At 38.3% G+C, this 12,428-nt stretch overlaps 1 protein-coding gene across 1 annotated transcript in view; it reads right to left on the reverse strand.

Moving 5' to 3' along the window:
* The window catches only part of grid1b (glutamate receptor, ionotropic, delta 1b), a 434,864-nt gene that overhangs the window by 26,650 nt on the left and 395,786 nt on the right, over positions 1 to 12,428 (reverse strand). Inside the window, exons 9-10 of the mRNA XM_079594461.1 lie at positions 1,888 to 1,989; positions 1,098 to 1,295 (exon numbers count right to left, since the gene is read on the reverse strand). Coding sequence (XP_079450587.1) covers positions 1,098 to 1,295; positions 1,888 to 1,989 — 300 coding nt within the window. The remainder of the gene's footprint in view (positions 1 to 1,097; positions 1,296 to 1,887; positions 1,990 to 12,428) is intronic.

Below are 12,428 nucleotides of genomic sequence, written 5' to 3' on the forward strand. Positions count from 1 at the left end.
ATTTAAATTTACTGTCAATGTTAAAAAAAAGGGCCTTACATAAATGCATACAAATTACACAAACATTTATTTTCCTAATAGAGTATTTTTTTTGTAAATTTTTCAGTAAAAACTGCATATTGTTGCCCTGCTTTTGGTTTGACTGCTTCTATTACTCTCCTCGTTTGTAAGTCACTTTGGATAAAAGCGTCTGCTGAATGATCAAATGTTAATGTAAAATATCTAAAGGTCCTTAAAGCAAGCAAAATTGTGTACAATTTTGTATTACATTTTTGTATGACCTAACTGTCATTTTTTATTTATGTTAAGCATAACCTCATTATATTTGGTAGGTTTATGCCCTGTCCAATCCTGCTCCTGAAGGGACACAGTCCTGCAGAAATAAGCTTCAATCCTAATCAAACGCACCTGAACCAGATAATCAAGGTCTTCGGGAATATTACAGGAGCCGCTATAAGGCAAGCATCCAAGGTTAGCAGAAAAGCGTAACACTGTGGCACACGAAACACGAGGTTGTTTATTTTTATGGAGGTCAATGAAGGAGAGGCAAATCAGACACTTAAAGGATAACTAACGCCAAAATTGAACCTAGGATATTTTTGTTAATCTACCCGAGTCAAACATTCGTGTAAAAGTATAATTAGAATGGAAACTACACTTTTCCTCATATGGAGTCAGTTCATTACGTCGCATTCAGAGATCGACTACTTTTGACTGACAAAATCCATCTAGTATCCATCTAGCTGTATGAACCCTCTATCCTATCCATGTGCTGAGTGGTTTGAAAGTTGCACTGTACAGTTCATGCCTCAACAACAAGCTGTTGTATTCTACAAAGTACAGGCCAAAATGCCAATCACAGATTCAAAAGTTCAATTCACACAATTATGTTTTCTTGACAGATCATTGTTATAACTTCTCAAGTACTCATGACCATCCCCAGAACAAATCAACACACCAGCATACAGAACATAATATACTGCACGGTGGTGACCTTTTTAGCAGGATAATTTGAGGAAATATTATGGGCAAGTATTAGTTGAATAACTTGTAATGGCTTTTGGACATATAAATACAATTATGTTAAGAACACTTGCCTTGTTTATGAGTTCCCCAATCATTCCATTCCAAGTGCCATTGGTCAGCTGAGAACCATATTTGCTGTCTGACACCTGGTAGATATCATACTTGAATCCTAGGATCTTGGCCAAAGCGTCCAGAACATCAATTGAGAACCCTTTATATCTTTTGGGCTGTCCGAGGATGTTCTCTGCCACCATCACAAACGGATCCTCCTTTAAAAAGGAATATTGATTACCAACATGTACAGATACAATTCAAATGGCTGATAAAACTTGCTTCAAGAATTTATATGGCTCTCTGGAGAACCTTTCTGCAGGAGATGATTGCTGGGCAAGGAGAATGATTACAATTATATATCATAAGGAATAAGAACATTCAAGCATAATGCTTACCCCAACCGTTGCTTGTAACATATTACAGCCAAATGACAAATATATTATTTAAATGCAGCATTTCTACTGACAATCATCAATAATGAAGAACAGTTTTATGAACAATATAAAAAGATAAAATAAAACATGTTATGGCAGTAGAGAACAAAATTTGTACTTATGGCTGTAGGCATGATCATGTTTGTGAACAAATAAGCATGAGGCTAGGGGCATGCAGAACTTTGTAAATTAAGAATATTCAAATTCCATGGAAATCTGGTAGATTCTGAGTTGTCTTTCTGATAAGTACATTATATAGCACCGTAGTATTGACTGTGAAAAAACGTAATGATTGATTATTCAATCATTTATACATCAACACCCACAAAGACACATTTTTTAAAAAGTTAAAATAATAAAAAGTAAGTATTACCAACAACGTCACTACTTTCACAGTAACCCCCTGCATGCCATTCTCAATACGACTCTCCTTCAGACTTCCATTGAGGCCATGGACAGAATCCCATGTAGCCAACTGCAGGACAAAAAAGAAGAAGAAGAAGAAAAAATCAGAAGCAGGTCAACATTATTTCCATCAATCTTCAATCTGCTTTTGGACAGTGCAATTGTTTATCATAAGACATATTTCCAAGTGAGACAGGATATTCATATCGAACAAACAAATATGATATCAGGAATTGTTTGGGTGGTGAAAAGTTTTCATGTCAAATTTAATTTATTAAAAAACTAAACCCAATCAAAACATATGGATGAAAAAACTAACACAACATGCTTAATAATGTATGTTTGTCTTATTATGTCCTCTCACTTTCAATATTATGGATAGTATAAGAAGAAATGCTGTTGTCTTTAGTGGGTGTCATGGTTTAGGTTTGTTTTTGCTCTGTTTTTCCTGTTCCTTGTCTTGGATTGCTTGATGTTAATATGTTTGTGTCAGAGTTAGTCTCTCGTTTATTGTTTTGATTCTTGGATTAAAGACTTTTTGAGTATCTTCATCACTGTGCGCTTTCATTACAGCCACCAAACGTGACAGTGGGGAGGCTGAAAATTATTTAATTAAACAGAACGGAGAATTATTCAGTTCCATTATGATTCATTAACACACTAAAATGCCTGCTTTATAAAACTCAATATACACAATCCACATTGACACTGTAAATGGCGATTCGTTGTCAATATCAATAACACTACATTTAATGACCTGATTTGGAAGACTAATCTCATTAATCTTTCATTTACTCAAAGAAACAGGTGATAATGAGGTTTAATCACATAATTTAACAGTGAGGACTAAGCTCATTTCAATGTGAGGCATGTGTTGATTAAGAGTTCTTCTTTGAGGCGTTTGCATTCGCTGTAACCCTATATAATTTGCTTTACACAAGTGAAGTGGATAAATAGCTGCTGTATAACATACTCCGAACTATGGAAATAAACATTTGCATGCATGTGCCTTTAGGAAGCACAGAATTTTCTCCTCATTACTTGTCCATGAGGACGAGTACCATGCTGGTCTAGTTCCAGGTGGTGGCACTGGATCAAATTACAAAATGCATCTAATGGCTGCATAACTGTGCCATCACTTGCCTCGGGGACTCAGAATCCTCATTTTTAAAAGCATATTTTTTCGCCAATATTTTGGCACCCGTAGCCATAAGGTATTTCTTCATTACACCATGTACACAAACAGCCCTACAGCAGTGGCACAGGGGAATGCTTGTAATGTTGAAAAATGTAAGAAATTTCTTATTTCCTTACTGAGCATCATTCTAAACAGACATAAAGTGAAAATAAAGACAAATGAAAGCCTGTGTGTGTGGGGTGGTGTTGGCAGAGGTGTAAAAAACCTGCATTTTTTTTTGGAAATTCATCATTATGCATTAATATAAGGAGAGATATCCACATGAAAAACACACGCGACTGCAGATCAACGTGCTACTGCATTTCTCTCCGATATGGTAGGATATTAAATGAAATGAAATGTGGAGGGTTTTAACTGTGACAATATGATTGACAGGACAGTTTACTGTGACAGGATGCGAGCAACCGTCAAAGACGCAATTGTATGACATGCTAGTATGTCCCAAAGCTTGTCTACTTATTGCTACACACTCAAAAGTATATACTTTTTCTTCACAAAAAGAGTACACACTTTTAGGGTGTAGTATAAGTAGGCGAATTGAGACGCAGCATGAGGCTATCATGGAAGAAGTTGGAAACTCCTACCCTGATGGTACCCGCAACCCTACAGGCTGCACAAATATATTAATTGTCATTTGTTTTTTGTTGACCTGTTAACCATAGCCACTGCTGAAATGGGTAATGCCCGGACACTGACAGATACCATTTTAGTAGAGTTAAACAAAGCTGGTCTTAAGCCATCAAAGATCCTTGTAAAAAAAGCCAAGTTTATGATGGTGCATCTCTGATGTCAAAAAAGGTTGGTTGAGTCCAGAAGCTGTTACAAGAAAATCTTAATAAGGACATCCCTTATGTTCACTGTCTTAACCATCAGTTACATTTGGTCTGACATTAATTCTGTAAGAACCCATGGTCCAGAGCGGTGAATGGAAGCTCTAGGGCTGCTGGAAGAGATTACTGCACCCAACTTCCTGTTCAATGCAAACCTTCTGTACAAAGTGCTCACATTGTTGAATCCATCAAATAAGCTTCTGCAGAGAGAGGACACTGACTTTTGGACAGATTTAGGCATTGTGGCCAGTGCAAAAGAGCACACTTCATTGTGATGAGGGACATACAAAAGTGTGGGAGAAAGCCACGGCTGCTGCCGATGCACTACCGAGATCCATGATCCCAAAGCAAAGATGTACAGCAAACAAGAATATGGATGATTACTTGGTGGAAAAAAGACAAGTCAACGAGATGATGACATAGAGGTGGTGCGGCGGCTACCATGGGGATTTCAGGTCGAGTTAGTGGATGCATGACGGGTATCTCTCACCCTCTCCAATGATTAATTTGTGAAGTGAATTGTATCAATGATTGGTTGATACTTGCTTCCCTAGCTGATACTGCACCCCAGACTGAATTACATTCCATATTCCCTCTGCCATGTGAATTGCTGGAGCAAGAGAGGCTGCATCTACAGTGTCCAGTCCGTGCTCTTAGCATTTACATCTATCACTCAGGCCAGTGGCATAAATCCTCCCAGCTTTTGGTCTGTTTTGGTGGTCGCAACAAATGTAACGCGGTCACCAAGCAGCACCCTTCCTATTAGAACACAGATGCTATTTGTCCTATTAGGCGCGTGGGATTGGCTTCCCCTGTAGTAGAGAGGGCTGTCACAATGGCTGAAAAATGAATGAATGGATGAGGTATTCATATGGCGCTTTCATATGTACTACTGTACACCCAAAGCGCTTTACAATCATATCATTGAATCTCTCCTCAACACCACCAGTGAGCAGCATCCACTTAGATGATGCGACGGCAGCCACAGTACAACGGCGTCAGTGTGTTCAACACACACCTACAGTTGGAGAAGAGAGAGAGTGATAGAGGCAATTCAATGGATGGGGATTATTAGGAGGCCATGATTGGTAAGGGCTAATGGGTGGAATGTGGCCAGGACACTGGGGTTACACCCCTACTCTTTACGAGAAGTGCCATGGGATTTGTAATGACCACAGAGAGTCAGGACCTCGGTTTAACGATTCATCCGAAGGATGGTAACACAGTCATTTGCTCTAAAATGAAATATGAATATCTTACTTAAATAAAAAATTACATTCTAACTGTATTTGAGTTTACGTTTTGAGAAAAGAAAAAAAAAACCTGTATTGTCTCCTAAGCCCACAAGAGGGCACAGTACAATGAGACATTTTTAACCAAATCTGGCACCAATTTTTTTATAGAAAGGAATTTTATTAAAAATTTAATGACATGACTTTATTTAAACAGCATAACATTTTAAACAAACATTCACAAATCAAATATAATTTCCTACATTTGCGTGTAAATAAATAAAGGTAACAAAGGTGCACGCAAATAAGTGGAAGGGCATCAGTAATATGAGAGTATACAAATTCTTTTAACAACAGAAAGCTGACAGAATGTTAACAAAAAACTTTCCACTCATGCAGCTACATGTTGTTTGTCAAAAATACCAGATGGTCAACTTGATCTGGAGCAAGTGCTTGTCACATGTTCTGCTTTCATTCAGTTTTCCTTGTGTTCTGTTTCTGTTTGCAGATACACATCATACACAGCAAAATAACATTCACTTCTTGACGTGTGACTGAGCAGTGTAGCGAAAGGATAATAATATTATTCTGTCTTGTATTAATATACAAAAAGGGAAAACGGCTCTCAGACGGGAACCGGCTCCTAGAGTCGAACGACACATCACTATGGTTTCCGCTCATGGTGTTTTATTTACTGTTGGTTACTTGGTTGCTAATACCACCATCGTCCACTCAAAGAAGTTGATGGAAATGCACTTAATTAGCTTCTTTCTTTTTTTTTTTTCTTTTTTTTTTTGCGAACTTGGAAAATATTTGCTTCATCTTTGGATGGAAAGCTAGTGTCAGTGTGTTCATGGTTGTATTTCCTCTGAGTTATTCTCCTGTTTCTAGTTTTGATTCTTGGATTAAATATTTATTTTCAGTGTGTCCTTCATCACCGACCGTGAGCATTTTCAGTTGACAATGTCTTCAGATGATGAAAACACACGCTCAGCTCTGACCGATGTGTTATGTATGCTCAAGTATGTTTTGGCCTGCTGCATAATATGTGGAGACTTTCACACTCTTGGCAGCTTTATCAATGCGATTGCTTATTGTTGTTGAGTGATATAGCAGCGGTTTCTTACAATTTACAGCTACAAATTACTTTCCGCCTTCGATACTCCAGAAACCAGAAGCGCCACAGCACAAAGATGTTTTGGTTCAAGTATGATTCTCTCTGAGTCCCCACGCGAGCTGCTTTTTCAAATGCATATGCTTTCATTTTGCTTCTATGGATGGAAACATCACAACATCTTGTTTTAATAAAAAAAATACACTATCATTAAAGTTTTTTATTTTTAGAAATACAAAAAAAGGTCATAAAAACATTAAAAAGATTATGAAAGTTTGCTTGAAGGAAATCCCATAAAAAATTAATATGGTTTTACATTAGTAACAACAAATATGATATTTGATAATATCACATTTTTTAATTTGATGGTTTCATTATAAAACTGGTGATCTATAAGGTGGACATTATGATACTGACCATCTGAACCTTAATCATGTCATGTCAACAAATGTAAAATACATAATAAAAAACTGAATAAAATTTTTTTGATTTAATAACCTTGAACAAATCTTAAAATCATTAACAAGCCCTTTGTCCCAACATATATTTTTGTGTAATTTTTGTGATTCTAGTTTAGCAAATTTCCAGGTTTATAGTGAACCCCAGATGTTTTAAAAAGATGATCAATTTAATAATCGATGATCTTACAACAGAATTGACTTCAGCTGAACAATAACACCTTTTGCTTTTAAATCTGCTGTACAGTCAAAATGAACTCTGTTTGCATCATTGAATCATTTTCCTGTCATCACAGTCTGTGTTGTATAAAGCACTATGTGTATAGGTGGCTTGACTTGACTTGCTGTGGTGAGTTTTTATGTGAGTTTTTTATTTAAAGGAAAATACAGTCAAACATTATCATTATGGAGAACATAATTTTTTTTAAATGTATGTTACAATGAATTTTTAACAGTAGGATAATTATAGCTTATTGAAAGCCCTAAATTTAGTGTTTTTAAAGCTGAATCATGTAATTATTTCAATATGAAAATACTTGCTCCCCTTAATGTGCAGAGCCAAATATAAGTCATTAATTTGTTGATTTTCATCAAAAGTGTAAACATTGGGATGCTATCCAAACACTGACAAGGCAATCATCATCTTTTAAAGTTCAATTGGCTGGATAGCAAATGAGTCATTGAGCTTTTTCCCAGCATATGAGCTTTATCAAACAAATGACTGAAAATATTTGGGTGCTTCCTGTAGACAGCAATGTTAAACACAAGTGTATGGCGACACTTCACCCTGTCTGTGTCACGGCTCAGCTTAGAGTGATGATCTGAAAGAGCACAGATGAGGACGAGGAGGCCACCAATTTATCAAATACTGTCAGTTTTTTTCAGCTTCCTGCAAAAGTTTTCTCTCGGATGACAAATGAAATTGAAGACTTGATTGATGGCCGTCTTATCCAGGGGCTCAAGAGACTCAACGAACAAACAAAAGCTTATCCTTCATCTTCTATTTGATGTCTTATCAGTCTTGACCCCAGACTAGACAAGCATTTATCTGTTTGCTGAGATCTCGATGACTTTGGGATAAAAGTTTTTAAATAATAAATGACTGGGTAAAAGCTAACAGGGCTGTGTGGATATCAATTGTTTTTTGTCAGTATGTGTTGTATAAAACGAGAATTTAAAATTCTATATGACTAAGACAGACTTAGTGGGACAAGCCTTTTTTCTTGTCATTTTAATGTCCTGAGTTAGTGTTGTGTTTTATGGTTGCCATTCAAACTTAAAACAAGTAATCAAGTATTAGCACAAAGGCTCCAGAAGCAGAACAGTGTCCATCCCCATGGTCACTGTACTGTATATTGTTTTAGGATTAAAACAGGAAACTCATAGTCGTATTTACACATCATATTTAAAAATAAAAAAAAGTCTCTCATGATTATAAAATACTAATAGTTAGTTCAAGTGAAATCTGTAACATTCCAATATACAGTAGACACTATACTGTCAAAGAGCACCGTCCTTCGGATGAGCCGTTAAACCGAGGTCCTGACTCTCTGTGGTCACAAAAAATCCCATGGTCACAAAAGCCAAATTTGCCCAGTGGCCTCTGTCCATCATGACCTCCTAATCATCCCCATCATTGGCTTCATCACTTTGTCTCTTGTCCACCAATAAGCTGGTGTGTGGTAGAAATATCTGGTGAAATATGGCTGCCGTTGCATCATCCAGGTGGATTCTGCACATTGGTGGTGGTAAGGAGATCCCCCCTTTTCCATGTAAAGCACTTAGAGTGCAGAGAAAAGCGCTATATAAATGTAATGAATTATTATATATCATTATTATTCCATGATGCTGAGTGACATTTCACTCAGCATCAGGACCGACCATCTGTGTTATTGTCTGCTGTATTCATGGTACCAGGACATCTAATAGCTTGTTAATTCAATAGAAAGAACAGATGTAAGCTACGCTTTTGTTTGGTGGCAAAGCCAGGCCTGATACGTGACTGGGACACAGCCAGAGCTTCAGAAGCTTATCGTGATTATAGGGCTGTGCAACATTGACAAAAAATCTCTATATTTTTTGGGATTTTCTCGATAACAATAATTATAGAGGACATTTTGCTGAGTGTGGGTTTGTGCTGGTATCTTGACTAGGCAGCTCATAAGCTTTCAATAGTCTTCATATTCTGTAAAGAGGTTAGTTCACAGCAGTGACAAAAAATACTTTTTTCATTTGCATCCTTAAACTGAATTCCAAGGGCATTTTACTATTTTTTTCTAAGCTTATTAGATGTATGCGTCATATTTAGTTAAATTCTTATATTTAACCATTTCATTAAATTAGAACAATAGGACACTATAGACTGTTACTAATCAAATTAAACCAGTATAAATGCAATACATTTTCCCCCTATTAAAGTGGAACAGAAGTATTTAAAGCAGCCTTTAGATGTATTTATACTGCAATTAGAATTTCATTAAATAATGCTATGGTATTAATGTTTTAAAATAATAATTTGAATATTGAAATATATGAATACATTGCATATAAAAATATATATACATTTTTGCACATTAGAATTTTGCAAAGCTAATGACGCTACAGTAATATAGCCTACTCATAAATACACAGTACAAAAACTGTTAAAATAGCCTACATTTATTTAGACTTCGCCATTTTTTTGATACTTTTGGTATTTCATTAAATTGAATAGGGGATTTGCAGGAAAGTTGTGAAACCAACATTTTAACTACTTCGAAATTACTTTGGAATTATGCACATGCAGAAATCACTATTACACAAAATCACCATCATCAGCTGGCAGTAAAAGTTGTAAGATTCAATGTTTAAATCTAGAAAAATACCACTAAACACTAAAAAAATGTAATTACACTGCAATACTTTTTTTTTTTTAAATAAAAACTCCAAGCCCCATTCAGGCTGTGCTGCCTTTGGGTCTACTTTATACAAGGCCATTCCTGAGGTGGATGAAACTCAGGGGCATTCGCTCTTCTTGGTCAGCTTTCCATCTACTGAGAGTATTGCACAGTTTCTCTTTTTTTTCCAAGGAGTCAAGATGGGTGTGGTCTGCCACTGTCAGGTTATCACAACGTACGCCTCCCTGACTGGTTGGGGTGCTGTCTTCGAAAGCAGACTGGCTTGAAATGGTGTTTGGATGGGCGAGCTTCTCTCGTGGCACATAAACTGCCTAGAGTTGCGAGCCGCCTCTCTGTCTCAGGATCACTTCCTTCTGGCCCTGACGTGGTGTCATGTTATTGTCAGGATGGACAACATAGCAGTGTTGTACCACATAAATTGCCAGGGAGGTTCACGGCCGTGCACCCTTAACAGGCATATGTGCCACCTCCTCCTTCTATGGGCTCAAGACAGGTTCCCTTCGCTGACAGGGACCTTGAACCTTGCACTGGGCTCAGATTTGGAGCCTTTTCGGCGAGACAGTCCACCTTTTTGCGTCGCAAGACTTGATTCAGTGTCACCTGTGGTTCACCCTGTCTCATCCGGCACCTTTGGGAATAGATACCTTTGCTCATCCATGGCCAGATTTAAGGCTATTTGCATTCCCTCCGGTCAAGTTAATCCCTGCAGTCCTTTGCAGAGTGAGGGAGTGCAGAATTCACTTACTCCATTTAGCCCCGTTTTGGCCATACCAGACATGGATTTCGGAGTTGAGCTCCTTGGTGGAAGGGTCCCCGTGGAAAATTCCAATCAGGAATTTGGCATCCTCAATCTGAGATATGAAGGCTGTAGGTGTGGCCGATCAGGGTCTTCCCGCTAATGTTTGGGAGACCATTTTTGGGCTGTTTTGGAGGGGTTATTGGAACTTCCTTTCGAACCTTTGGAGTTAGTTCCTGACTGGATTCTGACTGTCAAGGTGGCGCTTTGGTTAGCATTAGCCCCTCTCAGCGTGTGGGGGATCTGCAGGCTCTTTCTGTGAGTGGGCCTTGCATTTGAAGGTTCCATTCTGGTGAAAGTGTTTCGGCAACCCAGGCCTGGTTATGTCCCCAAAGTATTGTAACATCATTTCACTCTCAAGTGGCCATGCTTTTTTCTTTCTTTCCTTTTCCCTCTCCCTCCATGGAGGAGGATAGGCTCCATTTGCTTTGCCCTGTTCTGGCTTTAGGGTGTATGTGGACTGCTCTGGCCAGTGGCGCAAGTCGTCTCAGTTGATTATATAATTTGGGGCTGGCCACAGAGGGCGAGCCTCAAAGCACAGGATCTCTCATTGGTTGAGAGATGCAATTTCTTTGGCTTATGAGGTGTGGAAGCTACCTTCACCTCTGAGCTCACTCTACTAGAAGTGTTGTGTCTTCCCAGGCTCTTTTTAGAGGAGTCCCTTTAGAGGACATTTGTGTTGCGGCAGGTTGGTCCTCCCTGCACACTTTTATCAAATTTCCTAACCTCGATTTGGATGCAGCCCCTGGTTCCTCAGTTCTTTCCGCATTAACTGGTCACATTGGTCCTGGTTGAGTTTGGTCTGGTTTCAAAACAACCCTTGGGTCAGATCTGGCAGTGCATAGCTTGGCTTGTGTGGTATATATTTCCCATTATATTTCCCATCACTACGCAGCGTTGAGTGAACCTATGAAAGAGAACGTCTCGGGTTACTTGCGTAACCCATGTTCACAGAATAGGGATGCTGTGTTCGCTGCCAAGCTCCTCTCACTGCCCAGGCGGGCTTCTTCTTCAGTAAAAAATCTGAGGATCAGATGGCACGTTCACTGTATCAAGAGTGGGTGACGTAGCGCTGCTACCAAGGGCATTTCCCATTGCATAATCGCTACGCAGTGTGTCGTTCCCTATTCTAGGATGTCTGATATGCCTTGTGTATCATGGTTGAAAAATCTCAAAATAAATTGATAAGTTTTGTTTTAGGTTTGAGTAGTTTTACACATGTTGATGTATCTCTATAGAAAGAGTAGCACATTTTAAACTAAAAATGGTACACAAGATAATCAATAAAAGAACTCCAACGTATTATAAAGTCCCCTATTTAAAGGCTCCTAATTTTGTTTTAGAGGTCTCCTACAACAGGTTTACATGCATCAAAGGTCAACAACAATTTAATTGTCTCATAATATACATTGCACATCACCATATTTTTCAATGACTCTCAAACGACTCGATTGATTAATCAATCTCTCTAAATCCATAATTTCCGCGAGCTATTCTGCTCTGATTGGCCGGACAGCTCAGTCTGTTGTGATTGGTCTACCACGTATAGCGCCTGTCGGAAGCTACATGCCCATTGCCATGACTGAACGTCAGCTCCATCCGGAGGCTTCCTACAGCTCAGCGATCGTGCACCATAAACTAAAAACAGTAACAAAAGATGACAGCAATTTTACCATATAAATCTGAGCGCGAGTCCAATGATGAAACATTGGAAGAATTAGTTATTCAACCTGAACCTCCATCGGAAGGACGACTTGAGCAGGATGTTTCTCAGTGATACACTACTCAGTTTGAGGGACATTATGAGATGTTGCAGTTGTCATACAATAACGGAGCATATGTTCACCCAGCACTAAAGTGAATGACTGTTTGTAAAACAAATCTTGCTCCATCCTTTATCTTTACTTAAAGTAGTGAGAGCGACAGACAATCTGCATTAAAAGACACTGTTTTAGGTCATAGTGGCCCACAGCTGCTTAGCATT

This window comes from Phoxinus phoxinus (assembly GCF_949152265.1).
Source record: "Phoxinus phoxinus genome assembly, chromosome: 21".
In the NCBI taxonomy this organism is placed as follows: Eukaryota; Metazoa; Chordata; class Actinopteri; order Cypriniformes; family Leuciscidae; genus Phoxinus; species Phoxinus phoxinus.